At 45.2% G+C, this 25,290-nt stretch overlaps 1 protein-coding gene across 2 annotated transcripts in view; it reads left to right on the top strand.

The window, feature by feature from the left end:
* Nucleotides 1–25,290, top strand: part of rsph3 (radial spoke head 3) — a 105,380-nt gene that overhangs the window by 29,375 nt on the left and 50,715 nt on the right. For both annotated transcript variants that reach the window (XM_038808176.1, XM_038808186.1), the window contains exons 3-5: nt 9,557–9,698; nt 10,801–10,946; nt 23,541–23,744. In XM_038808176.1, coding sequence (XP_038664104.1) covers nt 9,557–9,698; nt 10,801–10,946; nt 23,541–23,744 — 492 coding nt within the window. The remainder of the gene's footprint in view (nt 1–9,556; nt 9,699–10,800; nt 10,947–23,540; nt 23,745–25,290) is intronic.

Here is a 25,290-nt window from a genome sequence, read left to right as displayed (position 1 = left end):
GGCCACACCAGCACGGCCTGAACTGGGTGCCAGGTTGGCACTGCCAAGGGTAGGGGCCTGAAGGGGCAATGCCCATGAGGAGGGGTGGGCTGGAAGGGGGCATGAAAGAGGGGGGGGGGGAAACCAGAAAAGGTGGAGGGGGCCCTCAGCACCCCTAAGTGGGGTGTCCTCACTTGGTGGGGAGGAGGGGAGCATTGTTGGTGGATGGGGGACCCTCGGGCTCACTTAGAGATCAAAGCACCCTTTCAAAATGGTGCCTCAATCTCGGAGGAGCCATTCTCACTGGCGAATTCAGCTCCCCACTGCTGAAATTGGTCCGGGGAGAAACTCTCCAAGGCCCAAAAAAGCAACAAAGTGTGGGTGAAGCCAAGTCTGGATCTCATCCAAAAAGCCGGCGAAAAACACTTCAGTGCCTGTGCCTTCAAAACTAATTCATCTCTACGTGTCTTCTCCCATAATCAAAGTCCTAACTTCTAAAAAGATTGTTCACCCTGCAACACAAAGGCTACTACTCTCTGAAGGAATATGCCATTGATCCTGGACTCACACAAAATTGTAACTCATTTGTATCGTGGCCTTGCCCTGTACCCCTTTCTTTGTCTTAGCTATCTTTTATTAAGAACGCAAAAAGGGTACACATTGCAAAATCCCTTTCTCACATTTTGTGCATATGTAAAATAAACCAATCTTCTTATTTTGCTTTAGGTCACTGTTGAGACATGAAAGGAAAAAATACATATATTCATCAGCTCGATTACTTTCTATAATATTTTTTGTGCTTTTCAAAATGGACAATTGCTGAGCTGATAAAATGTCTCCAGTTGGCCACCCAATGCCTTGCAGCAGTTTCAAAGTAACAACGGCCCTGTGGATGATGGGCCTGCTCCAGTCAACTCCAAACAAAGGCAAGCCTTCACAGATCTTAATCTCCTATAATGGCGCTAATGGCCCAAGAGTGGACTGTTCGAACAGTGGTTCTAACAAGAGAGCCTTGTTCAATGACCCAAAGCCAGTGTCTCCTAAAACAAAAGGAATCCTGAATCCAATTAAACACCTCCAGATTCCAGCCACGGAAATACACCTCTGTTGTCCCACATCGAGGAGTGTTGATGGGAGGTGTGTAAGATGACATCCATGCCTCCCCGTCATTGTCCTGTGAAATTAAACTTGACAGTTATTGTTTGACCTCCAATGTGAACAGAGCTCCAGGCAACGGCCTGTGCTGTCTACTGTCAAGCCAGTGGCAGCAGACAGAAGTTTCACCCTCATGAGACCATAAGAAATAAGAACAGGAGTAGGAAATTCAGCCCTTCGAGCCTACTCTGTCATTTAATAAGCTTTGTCAGATTTAACACTCACTAATTCTATTTTCATGCCTTTTCCCTATAACCCTTAGTTCTCCAACTGATTACAAACCTATCGATCTCAGTCGTGAAAATGTTCAAGGACTCGGCCTCCACAGCTTCCTGGGGTAAAGAATTCAAAAGATTCACAACTCATTGAGAGAAGAACTTCTTCCTCAAATCCATCTTAAATGAACATCCCCTTATTTTGCGACTATGCCCTCTGGTCCTACATTCCTATGAGTGGAAACATCCTCCCAGCATTTACACTTTCTAACCCTCTAAGAATCTTGCGTGTTTCAATTATATCACCTTTCATTTTTCTGAACTCCAAGGAGTTCAGATCCAACTTGTTTAATCTTTCCTCGTATGGTAGCCCCTTCATACCCAGGATCATCCCAGAAAATCTCCTGTATACCTCATCAAACTTGCCAACTGTTGGGACCTTGGACCTCATGCCTGAAGGCTAATTCATTCGCCATGCCTTCTCCGATTGTGGTTATGTGTCTGTCTGTCGGTCTCTCTGGCTATCTGAGCAAATTATTAATCGAGGCTTGGGACATCCCAAATTTAAGGGTTGGGGAAAATACGCCACCATTTTTAAAGGGGGAAAATCAGAATTTTAAAAACCCTCTGACTTTGGGGAAATCAGGGCACTTTACATTCCCCCCCCCCCCCCTCCCCGGAGTCTGTGGCACTTGTCTTGAGTTTGCACTGGGGTTGTTAATAGCTGGTTGGAAAGCACACTCAACTGAAGGCTTGGGGGAAAATGCACCACTACTTATAAAGGGGGAAATAAGAAATTAAAAACATTTGTTTATGGATGGGTAGTGAGAGGAGACAATCGGGGTGTTTAAATTCATCTCCCTCCAATCCATAACATTTTTTCACTTCCACTCTGGTCCTTCTATATTCAACCTGATTCCCATTGTACTTTTTAACATCTGTTGTATGCGTACGTCTTCATTTTCATCTTCACATACATCTTTCCCATCATCCAGGTGCTCTCTCTTTATTTGTCTTACCTTTCCCCATTCAAGGGAATATAAACAAATGTTTTTAATTTATTTCCCCCTTTATAAGTAGTGGTGCATTGTCTACAATACCTTTTCTTTGAGGGTGGCCCATTGTTCAGCTACTGGCGCAGACACGGGTCAGACTCAGATGCGTTCTCATCCCATTGAAGCTGGCTTTCCCACAATTATTTATCCTTGCTCTGGATTGTTCCTTTTCCTTTTCCATGGCCAACCTAAACTTCATGATGCAATGGTCACTGTTCATACCACACTGATAAATGTTGTTGCACCTTTTTCCATTCCTTACCATTAGCCAGAGAGAACCTGTCCTTTACCCTTTTACGACATCATCTCTCTTTCTCTCTCTCTCCAGTACAGTAAGGCTACATTTAATTAGTTTCACCACTGTCTGCAACCCCCCGCCCAACCTTTCTTCTGTTCCTGTCTCTCCTAAATACTTTGTAACCAGGACTATTTAATGCCAGGTCCTGCCCTTTGAGCCAGCTCTCTGTTATTGCAATAATATCATACTTCCACTTGACCCGTGTCTGCGCAAGTAGGTGGATTGGCCACGCTAAATTGCCCCTTAATTGAAAAAAATATTGGGTGCTCTAAATTTATTTTTAAAATTTAAAAATAATTCCACTTGACAATCTGTGCCCATAGTTCACCAATCTTATTCACCACACTCCACGCATTCACATACATGCACATTAATACCGATTTAGGATATTTTACTTCCCCCCTTCCTTTGACCCATGTAATGACTTGCTATTGCCAACTCTAATTACACCAAACTTCCCTAGTATCCTATTTGCCTTGATACTCCTCCCTGATTTATTCTCCTTATCAGATAATGCTTCTCTACTTCCCACTGACAAGTTTTCTTCTCTCCTCTGAAGTTTTCCTGGTTGCCAATCCAATTTAAACAGTCCCCCAGCCCGAGCAAACCTCCACGTGAAGACATTAGTCCCAGTCCTGTTAAGGTATAACCTGCTGTTATTGGACAGGTCCCATCTGCCCAGAACCAGTTAAAATTCCCCAGAAATCTAAAGTCCTTCCTCCTACTCCATTAACGTGTTGAACTGTTAATTCTTCCTATTCTTATGCTCATGAGAACATGGCACTGGGATCCTGACATTACTGTTCTTGAAGTCCTTTTTAATTCTCTTCATAACTCCCTGAAATCTGCTTTCAGGGCCTCATCCCTTTTCCTACCTAGGTTATTGGTCCCAATGTGGGCCACAGCCTCTCGCTGTTCACCCTCCCCCAAAAGAATATCCTACAGCCGCTCTGTGACATCCTTTGCCCTGGCTCCAAGGAGGCAACATATCGTCCTGGAGTCTCATCTGAAAATGAAAATGAAAATCGCTTATTGTCACAAGTAGGCTTCAAATCAAGTTACTGTGAAAAGCCACATTCCGGCACCTGTTTGGGGAGGCAGGTACATGAATTGACCTGCCTTGGTCTGCTTTCAAAGCCAGCCATTTAGCCCTGTGCTAAACCAGCTCCTACATTTCTAAGGCCTCAGAAATGTCTTCTCCCATACCTATGGAATTTCCTACCACAATAACACTTCCACTCTTCCACTTTCCCTTCTGTGGAGCTGAGCTACCGTGGTAACACAAACCTGGCTCTTGCTACAGCCCTCTAAGGAACCATTGCTCACCAGTAGCCAAAATGGAAAAGTGGTTAGAGAGAGTGAGCTAGCCCCCGGGGATTCCTGCACTATATGCCTGTTTATTTTAACTGCTGTGGCGGTTATCCATTCCCTCTATGCATATGTACTTTTTAGATACACTGTGACCACCTCTCTAAACATGCTATCTGCATAATCCTCAACCTTGTGGACTCCAGCTGCCGCTCAAGCTCTGAAACCTATAGCTCAGGTTTATGCAACTCGTGACACTTCCTGCTAATGTAGACATTGAGGGCATTTCGTGCCTGCATTACCTCTCACATCCCGCAGGATGCATGCACATTCCACATGGTCAAGCTGCATTGGCATACCTAAAACTTCATACAAAGTGTTTACTACAGTATGGTATAATATAACTCATATGCCATTCACCAATCTTATTGTCTGATTTTATATTTCTAGCTAGCTTTCTCTCATGGATCAAATAGGGGTAAAATTCATAAGGGGCTGTGGGAGCAGAGTAACCTGGGTGTATATGTGCGTAAATCTTTGAAGGTGGCAGGAGAGAGAGAAGTTAATAAAGCAACCGGGCCACGCCGCACTGACACCGGCACACGATTCTCCACGGAGCGAAGAATCGGCGCCGCACCGGGGGCTGCTGTATGCGGCCCAGCCACCGATTCTCTGGCCCGCATGAGCCGAGCCCCCACTCTAAAATAGCAGAGTCCCACCTGCGCCGTCCACACCTGGCTGCAGCCGGCAGGAACTCTGCGTGCAGGGTCGGGGGTGGGGGGGGGGGGGGGGGGGGGAGGGGGCTCCGACCCTGAGGGGTCGTCCGATGGGGCCTGGACCGCGATCAGTGCCCACCAATCGGCGGGCCGGCCTCTCGCTCCCCGGGCCTATTTTCTTCCGTACCAGCCTCTGAACCCCCGCGCCATGTTGCACCGGGGCCGGCGTGTTGAGGGAGGCAACCGCACATGCGCAGGTGAACATGCACAGTTCACGCCGGGATGGGAGACTGGAGTGGTGTGAACCGCTCCAGTGCCATCCTGGCCCCCTGTAGGGAGCAGAATCGGTACTCCCAGTGGCGCCCGTTGATGCCGTCGTGAAACGCGACAGCGTTTCCGATGGTGTGAACACTCTGCCGCCAAATGGGAAAATCCCACCCATAATATCCTGGATTTTATTAATCGTGGCGTAGAGTACGAGAGCAAGGAGGTTATGCTGAACTTGTACCCGACACAAGTTAGACCTAGCTGGAGCAGAATGTACTATTCTGGATGTCACACTTTAGAAAAATTGAGAGTGTATTGGAGATTATACAGAAGAGATTTACAAGATTGGTTCCAGGGATGAGAAACTTAAGTCATGAGGATAGATTTGAGAGCACTGGGACTACGGCGCTGAGGATCTGGGTTCAATCCCGGCCCTGGGTCACTGTCTATGTAGAGTTTGCACATTCTCCCTGTGTCTGCGTGGGTTTCAGCCCCACAACCCAAAGATGTGCTGGTTAGGTGGATTGGCCACGCTAAATTGCCCTTTAATTGGAAAATAAATATTTGGGTACTCTAAATTTAATTATGATGTGGCGATGCCGGCGTTGGACTGGGGTGAGCACAGTAAGAAGTCTCACAACACCAGATTAAAGTCCAACAGGTTTGTTTCAAATCACTAGCTTTCAGAGCACTGCCCCTTCCTCAGGTGAATCCTTGGACCTGATGAAGGTGCAGTGCTCCGAAGGTTAGTGATTTGAAACAAACCTGTGGAACTTTAACCTGGTGTTGTAAGACTTCTTATTAAATTTATTTTAAAAAAGGATAGATTGGAGAGGTTGTAATTGTTCTCCTTGGAGAGTAAAATGCTAAGAAGAGACGATATTGATGTTCAAAATCATGAGGGGATTGGACAGAGTAAATAGAAAGAACAGTACAGCATAGGAGCAGCCCTTCGGCCCTCCAAGCCTGTGCTTGGAAGAAACTTCCTGCTCATAAAAGGATCGAGAATGAGAGGAGAGGGCACAGACTTAGTAATTTCCAAAAGAAGCAAATGTGATGTGAGAAAAAACCATTTCACACAAGGTTTGGGTCTGAAATTTAGTGCCTGGAAATGTGCTGGAGGGTGGTTAATTGAGGCATTCAAGAGGGCATTAGATGATTGCTTCTACTCAAATAATGTGAAGCGGTGCAGGGAAAAGGCAGGGGATTGGCACTAAGTCATGATGTTCAGCTGAAGAGCTGACGCAGATATAATGGGATGATTAGCCTCCTTCTGCGCCTTAACAATTGTGTGATTCTATCATTTTATTATACTTTAAACCACACTTTGCTTTGTTTTTCTATTCTGTCCAATCTTCTGAACTGTCACTAATCTACATGGAATTGTGTGCTTTTTCTTTCAATTTGATACTATCTTTAACTTCCTTAATTACTATATCCCCCTTACCTCACAAAGTCTTTCTTTCTCACTGGAATATATCTTTGCTCAGTGTTATGAAATATCTTCTTAAATGCCTGCCATGCATCGCTCCTGACCTATCCCTTAACCCAGGCTTGTCCAACCTTTCGACGCGGCGGGAGGGGGGCACATTTACATATTTTTATTACTCAGAAGGCCGAAAGAGAATATTTGGCACAACAATAAATTGAATGTTTTTAAAAGTTAAGGTTTTAAGGAAAGAAACAATTGCTGCGCAAAAATATAGAATTATTAAACTGGGCATAAGGTAGACGTATTCTCACCCCAATGAAGTGTTGGCTTGTGTTGACTTGAGAGATGAACAGACACTTCCAAGACTGATGAAGGTTCAACTCAATTTTATTAACTATATCTAACTAACTAACACACGATGACTGTGGGTCTAAATGATGCTAACTTAAACTAGAGACCTAAGCCTTGTCCGAACCAGTTGATTCTCTCAGCACGTGTTGTGAGTCTGTGCTGGGCTGGATGAATTCTTGTTACACTCAGAGGCAGCACCCAGAATGAGCGGGAACCGTGGTGCCGTCTGCCTTTATAGTGTGTGTATTCTAACTGGTGATTGGCTGCGGTGATTGTGCATGTTGATTGGTCCCTGTGTGTGTCCATCAGTGTGTGTCTACACCATGATATACTGGTGTATATTATGACACCCAACGCACTCAGTCTTTTGTACTCCCCTCCATACACTCGCTCAGTCACTCCCCTCCAAGGCACACATCCAGGCAGTCAGTCTATCGCTCCCACACTCTCATTCCACATACACCCCAAAACACTGGGCCCTCTCCAAGCTCACCAAGTGCAGGCCCTCCCTGGGCTCAAGGCGAACCCATCCTGTGCAAGCTGGCCAAAGCTTCACCCTCTGCAAGCCGACCACAAATTCGCCCTTTTCTGGGCCGCCAAATCTGGCTTCCCGGCCTCCAGGCCCGCCACACCTTCACTTCCCTTGATCAGGAAGACCTCAGCACACTCCACTGTTGGTGTTCACTGCTTCTCCAATCAAAGACTGTTTCTCTCCCTCATTTGCTGCTGATAGGCTCACTAGTGAAGCAAACGCGGGAGAGAAATAGACCACTGATTGGAGGTGCAACTTGATGCAGATTCTTCCATTTAAAAATGCATCTCTTTGATAGGAACTTTGGAAGCTGGATTGGGGACTGTACTGAGGGAGTTCAAATAGTCTGGTACCTTGGACAAGCCTTCCTTAACCAAACTCCTTTGTTCACTTTAGCCAGCTGTATCTTTGTACCCTCATGGTTACTCTTATTTAAGTTCAAAATACTAGTCTTAGACTCACTCTTTTCTCCTTCAAACTGAATGTAACATTTAATCACGTTCTGATCAGTGCTACCTAGGGAGGTACCATCAGACCATTAATTAATGCTTTATTTATCATGTGGAGATGCCATTTGTATTTATTTATGTATTTGTTGAGAGTGTACAGCTTGGAGTGGGTAAAGTAAGACACATTGATGCATTTAAGGGGACATTATATGCATAGACAAAGGAAATGATAATAGGGAATATGAGGGATGGGTGGGAAGCAATAATTGGAGTAGAAGGAGGCTTGTGTCGAGTATAAATACTGCCATTGACCAATTGGGCAAAATAACCTGTTTCAATGCAGTATATTCTGTGGCCAAAATTTTCCATCCTCGTTCATGGCTGGGATTTTCTGGGTGCCACCGAAAGTGAATGGAATTTTGGCTGGAACGCCAAATTTTCCATCTCGCTCGCAACGGGTCCTGCCATGGACGAGACTGGAGAATCCCACCCCACGTGTGTGTGTATGTTTTGACTGAATGAGTTGAGGCCATGATAGAATCAATCAATTCATAGCAAAAATGTACCATTATGTAGCATGAAATAATGGGTTACAGCTATGAAATTAAACTTGAGAGATGATCTGATACAAGGTTTCAAGACTTAAGAGGTCATTGCAGGATATATGGTGATAGTTTCCACTGGTCAGCAAGACCATAATGACAGGCATAAATTTAAGATAATCTCGAAAATAATCATCAGGTTAGAGACCAAAATAACATGGAGATGATCAGAATACACATTTGTTTGGTGCATACTCTCAACATGAGTCAAATGCAAGTCAACCTCTTGTTGTCAATGCTTTTTTGGTAGTTTTGTTACTTTTTAACGTGGATATGCCACTTCCAAATCAGAATGTATTTAACTATTTAAGCTGTGAGAAATTAGGAACCAATCAAAGTTTTCTTAAGTTGGAGCAAGTTTATTAACCACTCAGTCCAAGGAAAATAATAAAAATGCAACATTGAGCATTCAACCCCAGTGCAGTGATTAGGGTCTATGCATGTACCCATGTACACACAAATGGATGTACACACCGTAGATTTTTAAATGTTGCAGTCCATATGGATAAGCTGGTTTTGTAGATACAGTCAGATGTAGAATATGTTTCAATTATTACAGGATCTCAATATGCTGGTAGATTACTTGTAAAATTGGCTTCTGAAGCAAATAATAAGGTTAGCTGGGGGTTCTGGGTTGAGGGATTAGGGTGGAGGTGTGGGTTTAAGTTGGGCGCTCGTTCCAAGGGCTGGTGCACACTTGATGGGTTGAATTGTCTCCTTCTGCACTGTAGATTCTATGATCTATGATCTATAATGCAGTTGTTGCAGAAGAGAGAGATCTCAGTCTGTCTCTTCTGCAGAAGTTTTTCTTGCAATCTCTTTGCCATGGCTGCCGGCTGGTCTGTATACATTTTGTATTTCCAAGGGGTTTTGAGTGGATCTGCTTGTAGTAGCCATTGTTTAAATATCCAGCACTTTGCATTTTTAATATATTTTCCTTAAACCGTGATGTGTTTAACTGGGTCTCTGAATTCTGGAAAATGTCCCTCTCTTTGCTCTCCAATTAGGTGACTTGTTGGTTTTTCACCTTTACCTTTGAAGGTGGTCTTGCACTTTAAGTAGTTTGTCTAATTACAAATTGCAAAATTTTCAATCAATTGAAAATTTCAAAAAGCATATTTTCAAAATTAAAGCGGCATAAAAGAAAAAAAATACAGAACTTTAAGAATGTATTTTGTTACATCTTAACATCCATAGACAGCTCAGCCTGACCCCATTGAGGTCCAACGGCAGCAGGAAATTCAAAGGAGGGCGATTGCCAGGAGGCGAGCCAAAGCACAGCTTCGAACCGGAACCCCACACCCTGTGGAGGGAAGAATACACACTGAGGTACAAACAGGTATGGTTCGTAGGCATCAGTGTTCAAAATGGCACATATTCCCCACTCTAACTGTAAAATGCTGACTTTCACCCTGAAGTGTAGATTGTAGTTTCCGGAATAGATTTAGCACTTATGGGTGACAAGAGATCTTCCAATCTTCAGTATTGTAAGTTAAATGTTTTACAAACCCAATACCAATTTATCAGCCCTCAGTGATAGCCCTGGCAGCAGGGAAATCTGAAAAAGGTATGACATCTCAAAGTGTTTTAGAAATCCTCGGGTGATTTGGGGAGTGGTTGCTATCCAGTAACTGGATGCAGTTGTGCTCATGTTGAGTGAGAGCATGGCCAGGATCAACTATGATGTCAGCTTTAGCTGTACAGCCTGATGACACACTGCCAAAGCCCATTAATGAATAATATTGTAATAAAGAACAAAAGAACAAAGAAAAGTACAGCACAGGCCCTTTGGCCCTCCAAGCCTGTGCCGACCATGCTGCCCATCTAAACTAAAATCTTCTACACTTCCTGGGTCTGTATCCCTCTATTCCCATCCAATTCATCTATTTGTCAAGATGCCCCTTAAATGTCACTATCATCCCTGCTTCCATCACCTCCTCCGGCAGTGAGTTCCAGGCACCCACTACTCTCTGTGTAAAAAACTTGCCTTGCACATCTCTTCTAAACCTTGCCCCTTGCACCTTAACCTATGCCCCCTAGTAATTAACCCCTCTACCCTGGGAAAAAGCCTCTGACTATCCACTCTGTCTATGCCCCTCATAATTTTGTAGACCTCTATCAGGTCGCCCCTCAACCTCCGTCATTCCAGTGAGAACAAACCAAGTTTATTCAACCGCACCTCAAAGCTAATGCCCTCCATACCAGGCAACATCCTGGTAAATCTCTTCTGCACCCTCTCTAAAGCCTTCACATCCTTCTGATAGTGTGATGACCAGAATTTAACACTGTACTCCAAGTGTGATTTACGACTTGCTTAAGAAAAAATTAGTGTGAGGCGTCGGATGCAAAACAGGTCTATTATTATGAACGGTAAGTTTGCATATTTGCATAAATATTACGTGAATAACCTAAAAGTTAATTTTCATATCCATATCAATCAGAATTGTATCTGGAAGAACTTAGTGATCGTATAGAAGAAGTGGATGTTGATACTCAAACTGATGCGTTTTTGGATAAGCCACCGACCCCCCTCTTTGTTCCTGCAAAGACGGGCAAGGATGTGGCTACACAGATTGAAGAAGATGAGGTACGTTGAACAATAAGTTTTTAAAAAATAAAAAATTTAGAGTACCCAATTATTTTTTCCAATTAAGCATGGCCAATCCACTTACCCTGCACATCTTTGGGTTGTGGGGGTGAAACCCACGCAGACACGGGGAGAATACGTGTGCAAACTGCACATGGACAGTGACCCAGGGCCGGGATTCGAACCTGGGACCTCGGCGCCGTAGGCAGCAATGCTATCCACTGTGCCACCGTGCTGCCCTACGTTGAACAATAAGACAAAGAGTTTGTGTGTCTTTACCGATCGTTAGAAATCAAATTGGCAAAACGAACCTGGAAAATTAGTTAATTGAATGCTTTCATGTACCAAATGAGCTAGGGATAATGTTATTTTAGATCTGGCATCGTGTAATGAGGCAGAGTTAATTGGCAATCTCAAAAGGTAATCATGATTCAAATAAATTCCATATAAAGGTTGAGATTAAGATACTCTAATTCAAAACACCACTTACATATCACAAATAGAGAATAACTAATGGACTAACCAAGAGTGAGGTACTTGAGGTAATTAATATCAACAGAGAAATATTTGGAGAGACTAAAAGCCCACAAAGCCCAAGAACAGATGGATTCTAAAAGAGGATGTAGAGATTATGGATGCATTGGTTGTGATTTTACAAAATTCCCGAGATTTGAGGATGATCTCAGTGATTGGAAATTAGCAAATGTAACACCGCTATTCAAGAAAGGAGGAAGAGAAAAAAACGGGAAACTACAGGTGCCTAGCCTGACCTCAGTCACCAGGAAAATAGTGGAATGTATTATTAATAACATTTTGACAATGCACTTATGATGTGACCATCAATTCACAAGACACGAGATTGAAAGTGAATAGTGGTTTTAATAGTCTTACAACAGAGCCTGTCTGTGACGAGACGAACTGGCAGGGAGGCTCACGACTGCAAAGCTTTATACTTCCGGTTAGTGGGAGGAGCCATGGGCGGAACCATGGGCGGAGCCAAGGGTGGAGCCCAGTACAAACTCCTCATCTCCCCCTATGGGCAGAGCCGCTCAACTGCTCGTATACCGAGCTTACAATAACACAACACATACAATATAACACAGTGTGAATTACTAGATTGTGATTCACCCCAACTTGCCTGATCATATTATGATCGAAGTCAACAAGGTTTTATAGAAGGGAAGTTATGTTTGACAATTGTTTTGAGAATTCAATTAGTACAAAGACATTTAATAATAAGATGCCACACAAAAAATTAATACATAAGATAACGGCACATGGAGTTGGGTGTAATATAGCATGTATGGTGGATTGGTTATGGACTGGAAGCAGAGAGTAGATATAAATGGAATATTTTCAAGGTTGCAGTTTGTGAGTAGTGGAGTACCATAAGGAATCAGTGTTGGGGCCTCAAGTTATTTAAAATCTACATCAAGCTACATCAATGATGGAGGCAAAGAGATAGGCCACAATTTTACGGCCGTTCAAGCTGGTAGAATCCTCTTGTCCCACCGATGACACATCCCAGCCGCAGGTTTCCCGGGGTGCATTCAAAGAGAAACCTCGTTGACAATGGCAGGACTACTTTTTCACTTTGGTTTTAAGAATAGAAAAGAAGAATATTTTTTTAAAAGTATGAGACATCTAAATCTTCAGACAAACTTGAATGTACTTGCACAAGGAACACAAAGTCAGCAGCAGGCAATTAAGAACGCATGGTTAAAGGGGATTAAGTACAAGAATAAGGAAATATTGCTGGAATTGAATGCAGCTTTGGTGAGATGAAACTTGAAGTACTGGGTGCAGTTTTGATTTCCATGGCCGCGATTCTCCACAACCACGATGGGTGGGAGAATAGCGGGAGGTCCGCTCCTGCACCTCCCGCTATTCTCCCAACCCCCCCAAAATGGCGTGTCCGGTTTTCCAACACGCCGCTCGGAGAAACGCGGGCCACCGTTTTTCACGATTTTCCGACCCGGATGGGCCGAGCGGCCTGCCGTTCCTGACCTGTTCACGATGGCGGCAACCACACCTGGTCGCTGCCGTCGTGAACATGGCGCGCCAGGTAAGTGTGAGGCCTAGGGGGGGTGGATCGGGGATCGAGCGCCGCGATCGGTGCCCACCGATCGTCGGGCTGGCGTCTCAAGGGGACGCACTCTTTCCCCTCCGCCGTCCCGTAAGATCAAGCCGCCATGTCTTGCGGGGCGGCTGAGGGGTAAGACAGCAACCGCGCATGCGCGGGTTTGAGCTGTCCAACCCGCGCATGCGCGGCTGACGTCATTAGGCGCCACTGCCGCGTCATTCTTGGCGCGCCGGGTCTTGAAGCCAGGGACAAGGCCCGGCCGCCGAGTTTCCCGTTGAGGCCCGCCTATCCCCCCGGGTAGGGGAGAAGAGGGGGGCCGGGAGAGGCTTCCGACGCCGTCGTGAACCTCTCCAGGTTTCACGATGGCGCCGGGCGTTGTGGAGAATTCTGCCCCATATCTAAGGATACTTGCATTGGAGGTGATATAAAGAAGGTTAATTAGATTGCTTCCTGGGAAAAGAAACTTGTCCCATGATCAGAGGACTTCAGTTATTCAAATATTGATTTGAATAATGTGAGACTAAAGGGAGAGGGACTATATGAAATTTAATCAAGAATACTTCTTTGACCAGTATGTTCTTGGTCAAACTAGGAATTGTTGAATCTGGTGCAGGATAATGAGGTGAAGCGAGTGTCTGAAGGAGAGTACTTGCATAAGAGTGATCATAACCTTTAAATTAGCAATGGAGAGCAAAGAACAATCCAAAACAGAATTCCTAGATTAGAAGAAAACTAACTTCAGTGGGATATCAGGGGATCTAACCGGGATTAAATGGAACCAAAGTCTGAAAGGAAAAACTGTAACTGGACAATATGTGAGCTTTAAGGAGGAGATATTTCAGATACAGGCTAGATATTTTCCAATAAGAGGAAGAGGCAGGGAACCAAAGCCAGGGCTCCTTGGATGGTGAAGTGAAGAAAACTAATACTGTATGATGAAACAGGAAAAATGCAGTGTGATGTATGTCAGATGAATTCTTGAAGCAAAAAATATGTCAAATACAGTAAGCACAGACAAAAATGAGATTAGTAAAGATAATGGACGAAATTCTCCGACCCCCCCACAGGGTCGGAGAATCGCCCGGGGCCACCAAAAATCCCGCCCCCGCCGTGGCAGAAATTCTCCGCCACCCGGGAATTGGCGGGGGCGGGAAACACCACCCGCCGATTGGCGGGCCCCCTGCGGCGATTCTCCGGCCCGCGATGGGCCGAAGTCCCGCCGCTGGGAGGCCTGTCCTGCCGCCGTGATTTGAACCACCTCTGGTGGCGGCGGGATCGGTGGCGCGAGAGGGCCCCCGAGGTCCTGGGGGGCGCGGGGCGATCGGCGATCGGACCCCGGGGGGTGCCCCCACGGTGGCCAGGTCCGCGATCGGGGCCCACCGATAGGCCGGCAGGCCAGTGCTGTGGTGGCACTCTTTTTCTTCCGCCGCCGCCACGGCCTCCACTATGGCGGAGGCAGAAGAGAATCCCCCAGCGCGCATGCGCCGGTGGTGACGTCAGCGGCAGCTGACGCACTGGCGCATGCGCAAACCGGCAGAGGCCTTTCGGCCAGCCCCGGCGCCGGGCGTCAAAGGCCGCTGGAGCCGGTTTGGACGCCAGTCGGTGTGGTGTCAACCGCTCCGGCACGGACCTAGCCCCTCAATGTGAGGGCTTGGCCCCTAAAGGTGCGGAGAATTCCGCACCTTTGGGGAGGCCCGACGCCGGAGTGGTTGACGCCACTCCGCTACGCCGGGACCCCCCGCCCTGCCGGGTAGGGGAGAATCCCGGCCAATATATTAGAATGGTAGTTAATATAAAAAGGAACACCACCAAAATCTTTTACCACCATGTTAAGCAGGTCATTCAGTGCAGGAAAGGTCTTCAGCCCATCCAAGTCTGCACCAACAATAACTACGCCTAATTTCATTTACCAGCACCTGTCCCATATCCTTGAATGTGATGATGTTTCAAGTGCTCATCCAAGTGCTTGTTAAAGGTTGTGAAGTTTCCATCCTCCACGACCTTCTCAGGCAGTGCTTTCCACCCTTTAAGTGAAAAAATATTTTCTCAAATCCCATCGGAATCTTCTGCCCCTCACCCTTTACCCTCTTGCGATTGACACCTCAACCAAGGGGAACAGTTGCTTCCTATTCACCCTGTCCAAACCCCTCATAATCACATACACCTCAAACATATCAACATATTCCCCTCAGCCTTCTCTGCTCTAAAGAAAACAATACCAGCCTCTCCAGTCTCTCCTTATAGCTCAGATGCTCCATCCCAGACAACCTCCTGGTGAATCTCCTCTGTACCCCATCCAATGCAATCATTTCTTTACTGTAGTGAGGTGACCAGAACTGCACACAGTACTCCAGCTGTGGCCTAACCAACATTCTGTACAGCTCCAATATATCCTCCTTGCCCTTATATTCTATGCCACAACTGATAAAGGCAAGAGTCTCATATGCCTTCTTCACTGCCCTATTCACCTGCTCTTCCACCTTCAGGGATCTATGAACGAGTACCCCAAGATCCATTTGTTCCTCTGAGCTTCCTAGTGTCCTGCCATTCATTACATACTCCCTTGTCCTGTTTCTTCTTCCAAAGTGCATTACCTCACACTATCAGCGATACATGCCATCTGCCACTGCTCTGCCCATCTGACCAACCCATCTATATCTTCCTGTGACCCATGACCGTCACCTTCACTGTTAACCACCCTACCAATCTTAGCATCCAATTACTCAAACAGCCTTCCATCACCACCCTTAGTCTCCTATTACTAAGCCAGTTTGGGATCCATCTTGACAAGTTTCCTTGAATTTTATGTGCTTTAACCTTCTCAATCAGTGTCCCATGTGAGACCTTGTCAAAGGCTTTGCTAAATCCATATGAACCACATCAACTCCACTTCCTTCATCCACACACTTGGTCACTTTGTCAAATTGTGTTAGGCATGACCTCCCTCTGACAAAGCCATGCTGACTATCCCTAATCAACCCATGCCTTTCCAAATGGAAATTAATTCTCTCCTTCAGAATTTTCTCCAATAGTTTCCCTACCACTGACATGAGGCTCACCGGTCTGTAATTCCCTGGTTTATCTCTACCTCCCTTCTTGAAAAGCTGACCAACATTAGTCCACTGGCACTTCCCCCGTGGCCAGAGAAGAATTAACTTGCGTCGATGGCACAGTGGTTAGCACTGCTGCCTCACAGCGCCGAGTGCCCGGGTTTGATCTCGGCCCCGGGTCACTGTCCTTATGGAGTTTGCACATCCTCCCCATGTCTGTATGGGTCTCACCTCCACGAGAATTAGCCATGCTAAATTGCTCCTTAATTGGAAATTTCTTTAAATAAATGAAAAAACCTGCATCAGAACCCTTGCAATTTCCTGTCTCGCCTCCCATAGCCTGGGGGATGCAATTCATCAGGACCTGGAGATTTGTCTATTTTTAAGCCCATGAAAGCCTCCAATACCTCCTCACTTCCTATGTCAAAGTGCCCAATGCCCTCACGGTCCCATCTCTTGAATTCTGTACCTACATCATCCTCCTGAGTGAAGACCGATGAGAAGTATTCATTTAACACCCTAGCAATGTCTTACGGATTCACAGACACATTGCCCCTTGGTCTCAAATGAGCCCTACTATTTCCTGGTTAACTCGTCGCTTAATGTATTTACAAAATATCTTAGAGTTCTTGCTAATCTTTCTTGCAAGTCCTTTTTCATGTTCGAATTGCTTTCTTAAATGCCTCCTTGCACTTCCTATATTCCTTCAGGGCGACAGTTGAATTTCTGTCTTTGGACTTGCTAAAAGCCTTTCTCCCCCTCCTTATCCAGTCCTGGATTTTCCTAGAAATGCAGGGTTGCCGGACCTTATTGCTCCTACATTTTACCCTATAGTAGTAAGAGATAGAATGGGTGCCATTATGGGAGAAAGAAGATGATATATGCTTAGAAGTAAGGGCAAGGTTAGAATATTTAATAATTATTGGTATTGTATTGGTGTTTATGAAGGAAATGTATGCTGATAAAATATTGACAGATGTGAGGATGGTAGAGGTAAGGGATAAGGTGAAAATTGATTGGTAGGATGTATGGAAAGTCTGGCTATGCTTTAGAGTAGATAAGTCATCTGGTCTGGATAGCTTGCATCCCAGCCCAGTGGAAGGACTTTCCATAATCTTGCAACCTTCCCTTGTATGGGAAGGAGGTGCTAGAGGGTCGGGAAGTGGAAAATATAACCTTGTTCAAGAAAGGGTGTAAGAATGTTCCTAGTAACTGCATAATGTTAACAACAGTGGGTGATGGTAAAGTTTGAATTCCATAATCTGCAGGGGTGGAGGTGAAGAGGGGGTGGGGGGGATTGACGGGAACTTGGCGAGATTTCAATTAATTAAAGGGAGATGACATGGATTTGTGAAAAGCAGATTGTGTTTGACTAATTTATTTTTTTGATATTATAGTAGGTCCCTGAAGAGAATGTAGTTCATTTTATTGAAAAGGATTTTAAGAAAGCCTTTGAACAAAGTATCGCATAAAAGTCTAGTTTCTTTAAAATTGCTTATGGAGTGTCAATTTGGAGACAAAATTAGCTTAAGACAGAAATCGGTCAGTTGTGGCAAAGGGTTGTTCTCCAGACTGGAGGGTGGTGGTGTCCAATGTTCTAGGACCACTGTCTTTTATTTGCTATATGTGTAAGTGTATATATTGAAATACTTGAGTAAAATTTCAAAATCTGCTGGTAATACCAAGCTTGGAAATGTGACAAACAGGGTGATGATGATGTGAAGCATCTGCAAAAGGCCATGAGCTAGCAGAATGGACAGGCAGTAGCAGATAGAATTTAATACAGTGATGTGGTGGTGCATTTTGGTGAAGGGATAGAGAATGGCAATATGTACATCATGTCACAGCCCCAATGAGTGTACAGAGACAGAGGCAGTATCATAGCTCTTTGAAGGTGGCAGGCCACATTGAGAGAGTAGTCAGCAAAACAAATGGGATCTAAATAGAAGCACTGAGTAGCAAAGTAGGGAAGTTATGTAGAACCTTTATAAAGCTCAGTTTAGGCCACAACTAGAGTATTGCACCCAATTCTGGTCACTACATTTTAGGCAAGGTGTGAGGATCCTTGAGAGGAGATTTACCAGAATGGCTCCAGGGATGATGGAATTTCGATATAAGGTTAGGTTGGAGAAGTTGAAGTTATCTTGCTTGGAATAGGAAGATTGAAAGGAGATCTGAAAGAAGTGTACATGATTATGGTGGTTTAAAAAAAGAAAAGCTGTTCCCATTTACAGGTGGCACAAGAACCAAAGGATATAAATTTAAGGTTTAAGATACACGGGGGATTTGAAGAAGATATTTTTTTAAAGTGCGCAGTGATGACCTGCAATGTGCTCCCTGTGTGGAAACTGAGACGACCAATGATTTCAAAAGAAACTTAAGGCATTTAAGGGAAATAGACTTGCAGGCCTATGGGGATAGAATGGGAGAAGGGAATGACTGGATTGCTCTACAGAGAGGCTGAATGGTCTCCTGTGTTGTAATTACTTTGACTACGTGAGGGTATTTCCCTTGGCTGAGGTGTCCAGAGCATGGGGACACAGTCTGAGTTTAACGATTCAATGATTTAGGATTGGAGAGGAGGGGGATGCTATTCATTATAGGATGTGAATCTTTGAAACTCACTCCCCTCGGAGTTGTGGATGCTTCATTGCAAAGATAAACAGAGCTTTGATATCTTGGGGATCATGGGGAGTGCATGTGAAAATGGAGTTCAGGCAGAAGATCAACCATGACCATGTTGAAAGGTGTAGCCTGCACGAGGGGCTGAATAATCTACTCCTGCTCCTATTTGTTATATTGCATGTTGGGCAACTTTATGTTAAAAGTAAATTATTATCTACGGGAACAGAAGGTGGTATAAAGTTACGTTACAATTCAAGCTCAAGCTTGCAGTATTTTATGTTGCAATATAAGTGATCCTTCTTCCTTCTGAGTTGTCTGTCCGAAAGCAAGTTCTTGAAAACTATTTGCTGGTCTGCTGAAAGTGCTCAGAGTGCTGAGAAACACCACGCTATCAAACGGCCATTCGGGTAGATCAGGGGCCTCAACAGGGACTCCGCTCACTGGAACTCCTCAGTACAGGGAGAGATCAGGACGCCATTTTAAAATTCTCGGCCACTCCCCCCCCCCCCCCCCCCCCCCCCCCCAACCAACACAACCCCTGACCCCCCCCCCCCACCACCACACCTGTGCAGGGCACCCCAGGGCCCAATCCTCATTTTGTGAAAAATGCCAGCTTGGCATCCTGGCAGTGCCCAAGCACCTGGGGCCTCCAATCGTCTGAGGGACCCCCATAAGTGCAGTTCCGTCTGGTTCCCATTTATGGAGGCCAGCACTGAATGGCACTCGCCTGAAGTCTCCAAGGTGAGGGGGTTAGATCCATGGGCGGGCTTCACACCTCGACGTTCTGTGGCATCGAGTTGATCTTGGGAGGCATGGCAGGCTGAGTAGATCCCGGAAGTGGGAACTTCGGCATCTACCGGCCGCACTGTGCTGCTTTTCCGGCGCAAAGTGGCTGGTAGATCTCATCCTATATATATATATATGATCCTATTTACAAAACAACATTTTTCAATAGCTATGATGTTCAGTAAGCAAGATCTGCCATATGAAAAACAATTTTAGTGCCCTTGCTAAAGATCTAAAAGTGAGCTACATATCGATGATACATTTTATTTTGTTGCCATGTATTAGCGGGAAGGATCTCAAAGAAATCACTCAATGCCTAGGGCTGCTGGTCGTCGCATCAAACGGTTTATTTTGCCGGCGGGGAGATGACGTCTCTCCACCAAACAAAGGAAAACATCCATTCTTATACATTTTTCAAAACAATCTACACAGCCCATTTCGGCTAGACCTTGTCCAATAATATTTGTTATACATTACATACATTTGTTATATATCCAATTAAATTTGACATTACATAAAGTGGATTGGTATCTTACCAGCCCCTAACTTCATGAAGAAGTCACCCATACCAACTGTTAAAATTATTTTTCCTGCCTCCATCGGTGACCTTGGGCTGGCAAGGATGAACAATGGTCCTTGTCTTATGGACACTGTTTATCACTCCTCTGTCATACTTCCCTGGCCTCCCATGTCTGATTCAATCATTCTTGTCCCCCTGACTAACTCTGCTGTCTGTAATTAAATGATGTTATTTATACCAGTTTGCAACTTAACCCAGCTAATGGTTGTTCAGGAATGTAGCTAGCTCAGCTAACAGCCATTTTGTGTAACTTCCTTTTAATTGTATGTCTGTCCTTTCTGAGATTCATAATTCTTAGGTTATAAAATCACATGCATTGTTTATACACTATCTATTCCTACAAATTGCCTCTTAAAAAGGCATCTTAGACAATGGGTACCTTTTGCCTAAAAACCTTCTTTCTAAATCTGACTTCCACCATGAAATGAAAGCCAAACTTGCTAATTTTTCAGCTTCATATATGAGAGATTTCACACAGCTGATAGGTTAATTCTGGGCAATTCTGAGCTATGACTTGAAACGTATCAGTCGCATATGCTGCAGAACTTTGCTTTTCACTGAACCGCTAGTTTCTCATTATTTATACAAATTGCCTTGCAGCACGGTGGTGCAGTGGTTAGAATTGTTGCCTCACTGCGCTGAGGTCCCAGGTTCGATCTCGGCTCTAGATCGCTGTCCGTGTGGAGTTTTCACATTCTCCCCATGTTTTTGTGGGTTTTTCCCTCGCAACCCAAAGATGTGCAAGGTAGGTGGATTGGCCACGCTAAATTGCCCTTTAATTGGAAAAAATGATTGGGTACTCTTTTTTTTAAAAAAAATGTTAATTATACAAAGTGCTCTCAGTACAAACAGCTCTGCAGTACAAACACTTACTCTCTTTCGCTGAATCAAGACTGTCACTCTCATGCAGTACACTGAGGGAGTGCTGTACTGTCAGAGGTGCTGTCTTTTGGATGAAATGTTAAACCATCTGCCTGCTTAGGTGAATGTAAAGGTTCCCATGGCGCTATTTTGAGGAAGAGCAGATGAGTTATCCTGACTTTCCTGGCCAATATTTATCCCTCAATCGACATCTCAAAAGCAGATTATCTGATCATCATCCCATCGCAGTTTGTTGGCCTTTACTGAATTCATATTGGTTGCTGTATTTCCTACATTACAACAGCGACATCATTCCAAAAAGTACTTTATTGGCTGTAATTCAATGCTTTGTGATGTCCGGCAGTTGTGAGAAGCGCTATTAAAATGTAAGATTTTCAATTTTTGCTTTGTTATTAAATGCTGTAAAACTAACAGTAGAGTGTGCCAGCAGTTACAATCTGGTGTTCCACTTTCAACCCTGAGAAGACTGCCTTGTACGTCCCGACTGCCCAATCCTATTTGTATTTGTGGTTTGCCATATTTAGATGTCGTAGGCCTCAAGGCTTGCAAGGCACGTTCTTAGTGTTGTTACCTCTTTCCAGACAAAATTCTAAATTACAACACCAAGATCTATCAGAATTAGTAACTTGATATATATGTAGAAATGTAGTAAGAAAAACTATCACACAAGTGGTTCAGGTCTGGAATTCACTGACTGGAAGTATGGTGGAGGCAGGGTCAATTGAGGAATTCAGGAGGGCATTGGGTGATTTCTGTAATAGAAACAATGTGCGGGGGTATGGGGGAATGGCACTAAACCAGAATGCTCGTTTGGAGAGCTGGTGCAGAAATCAAGGGCCAAATGACCTCCTTCTGCGCCAAAAGAATTCTATGATTCTGTGAAACATTGGGAGGAATTCTTCCATTTTGAAATTAAGGGCAGGTTTCTCTGTTTCAGAGACTATGGGTGCGATTCTCCGCCCCCCACGACGGGTCGGAGAATAGCGGGAGGGCCTTCCCGACATTTTTCCCGACCTCCCGCTATTCTCCCCCCCCCCCCCCCCCCCCACAGCCGCCCCACGACACGAATCGCTGCTCCCCATTTTTTTACGGCGAACAGCGATTCTCCCCTATCCGATGGGCCGAGTTCCCAGGCCTTTACGGCCGTTTTCACGAACGCAAACACACCTGCTCTCACCGTTCGTGAAAACGGCCGCAAAGTGCCGTTCTGAAGAACCATGGCACCGATTGGCACGGCCGCACCACGGCCGTGCCAAGGGTGGCATGGGCAGCGGGTCCGAACCCTGCGCACTCTTTGTTCCTCCACCGCCCCGCTGGATCAGTCCGCGGGGTGGCTGAGGGGCATGACGGTTCACGCATATGCATGATGACGTCATCCGCCCATGCGCGGGTTGGAGCCGTCCAATCCGCGCATGCGCGGCTGACGTTATTGTGCGCATCAGCCGCCGTTACCCTTGGTGCGCAGGCTTAGCGAAGTTCGCTAAGCCTGCGATGCCGTGGTTCATGGGGCCCCACTGCTAGCCCCGACCGGGGAGCAGAATCGGGTCCCGGAAGGGGGCGCGGACGCTGCCGTGAAACACGGCCAGTTTCATGGCAGCCTTCACGACTCTCCGCATTTGCGGAGAATCGTGCCCTAAGTGCTCCGGTCAGCGGAGAATCAAGACCATGTCCCACTGGTGCTAGAAGCGATTCTGAGGTGGTATTTACCTACCTTTGCTATGATAAATTATTCATAATGGCGAACATGCCAGTTTCCCTGTACTTACTGGTCTTAGGCCGTCATTTTGAATGGACACCCAATCCCAGCATCCGTAGGCAGGCCTCCCAGCTCCCCATCCCCATGTCGCCCCTGCTGACAAAGGGAGCCCAACAACCTCTCATCAAGGAGGGGCATCCTTTCCCCACCTACCCTCCATCATGGGAATAACAGGTCATCCCCCCACCACGCCCCTGCCCATGCACACATGAGGGTAACCTTCCCCCTCCTCCAGGTCCCTCCTCTTCAGATTCCCCCTCCTCCTGCAGCATTGACAACAGTACATTGCCACTGGTATCATGGCATTGATACCCTGGCAGTGACACCCTAGCCCTGGCATGCTGAACTCTCGGGGGGGGGGGGGGGGGGGTCACAGCGTTAGTCCATTGCTCATGTGCCCCTCTGCGCTGCTAGACTGCAGAATGAGTGTCCCCCAAAGGTCCTGGGGTTAAGTGGGCTTGGGTTGTGAGTAAGGGGTTGACCCCGGGATCCTCCCTCAGGTTGGGTGTCCCATGTGTGGACTGCCCCTTCCAGCCCTGGGCAACTTGAAGATCGCTCTCAGCATGGTGATCTCAGTGCAGATTACATGGTTGGGAAGATAGCATATTCTTTAAATATTAATGAGTCCTGGAAATTAAAATAGCTTGGGTCTCACACTGCCCAACATCCACGGGGGTTTGCTGCTTTCATGACACTCCTCATGAGTAAATATTAGGTAAGTTAAGGTAAGTGAGTACTATATATTGAAAAGTGTCCAGATTCAATATTGAGGTTTCATGCTGTCACAACTTTGACTCTCATGATTCTGTTTCATTTGCCTATCTTTTTCCAGCTCTTTGACTTTGACATTGAAGTGAAACCAATGTTGGAGGTGCTGGTGGGAAAAACTATTGAACAAGCTCTACTAGAGGTCATGGAGGAGGAAGAGCTGGCTAACCTGCGCGCACTGCAACGTGACTTTGAGGAACTTCGCAGTGCAGAGCTTGCAGAAGTACAGCGTATGGAAGAGAAGGAGAGACGGCACAGAGAGGAAAAGGTATATAGTTCACTCTAATTTACGATCTGTTATGTGAAATCCTTATCTTACACCAATGTGCAAGATGAATTTGAGAGAAAGTTTAAATTACTTTGCAGTTAAAAGATAATTAAGAGGCAAGGCTCTTGGCAGTCAATATACATTGTTATGAATTAGCATATAATTCGTAGAAATTATGGAATCATAAATATTTGCAGCATGGTACACAGCCATTCCGCCCATCATATCCTGCCGGCTGACCAGTATCAATATCATCAGGTCCAATCTCACTTTCCTGTGCTTGGTTCATGAGGTTACAGTTCCCCAAGAGCATATTCAAGTACTTTTTAAATGCTATGAGGGTTTCTACCTCTACCACCCAGTGAAGTAGTGATGTCTAGATCCCCACCAACCTCTAATACCTTCTAAATGTCCTACTTCTTGTCTAAATCAATGACCCCTGGCTATGGATTCCTCAACCAAGGGGTCATCCTATCTACTCTATCAAGAGTCCTCATACACTTCAACTTGTTATCCCCTCAGCCTCCACGGTTCCAAAGAAAACAACCCGAGCCTGTCCAATCCTTCTTCATAACTAAAATTCTCTAGTGTAGACAACATCTATGTAAATCTCCTCTGTATCCTCACTAGTACAATCGCATCCTTTCTATAGTATGTTGATCAGAACGTCCGTGGCCTAACTTGTGTTTTGTACAGTTCCAACAGAACCTCCCGGCTCTTATATTCTATGGCTCAGATAATAAAGGCAAGTATCTCATACGGCACCTTGATCAACCTCTTGAAGGGATCTGTGAGCATACACACCAAGGCTCCTTGAAATTTCTGCTTCCTATTATTAATTGTGTTGTGTGCCACTGTTCCCATCCACCTATATAGTCCATTGACTTTCAGATGCTTTTTCTTCCATTATCTACCACATGGCCAATATTTGTATAGTCTGTAAACTTCTTAATCATATCCAATCCAGTCACAAAAACAGCCATGCCCGTTTGTTCCTGCCACTGAATCAATTTTGGATCCAATTTATCACTTTACCTTGGATCCCATGGGCAATGGAATCTTAGCAAATGTCTTGCTAAATCCATGTAGACTATACCAAATACACTACCCACATAGGACTTCCTCATTACTTCCCCAGAAAATTCAATCATGTTTGTCAAAGATGATCTTCCCTTAACAAAAGCATGCTGTCTTTGATTAATCCCTGTCTTTTTAAAATCAACATTTAAACTCTTCAGAATTTTTTCCAGTAATTTCTCACCACTGAGGTTGGGCCCATAAGGCCATTGGGCCATTACATTTTATCCCTTTCTCTCCTCTAAGTTAAGGTACATCATTGGCTGTCCTCCAATTCTCTGGCATCATTCCTATAACCAGAGAGGTTTGAAAAATGATAGTCAGAACCTCCACTATTTCTTCTCTTACTTCCCTTAATAAACTAGGATACATTTTGTCCAGGCCTAGGGATGGACACACTTACAAAGATATTAAACCTCTCCAACACTTACTCTCTTACTGTTAGTTTAATCTAATATTTCACACTCCT

The sequence above is a fragment of the Scyliorhinus canicula genome, chromosome 1 (assembly GCF_902713615.1).
Source record: "Scyliorhinus canicula chromosome 1, sScyCan1.1, whole genome shotgun sequence".
NCBI lineage: Eukaryota > Metazoa > Chordata > Chondrichthyes > Carcharhiniformes > Scyliorhinidae > Scyliorhinus > Scyliorhinus canicula.
Note: the sequence above shows the minus strand (reverse complement) of the source record. Positions and strands in the feature narration are given on the sequence as shown.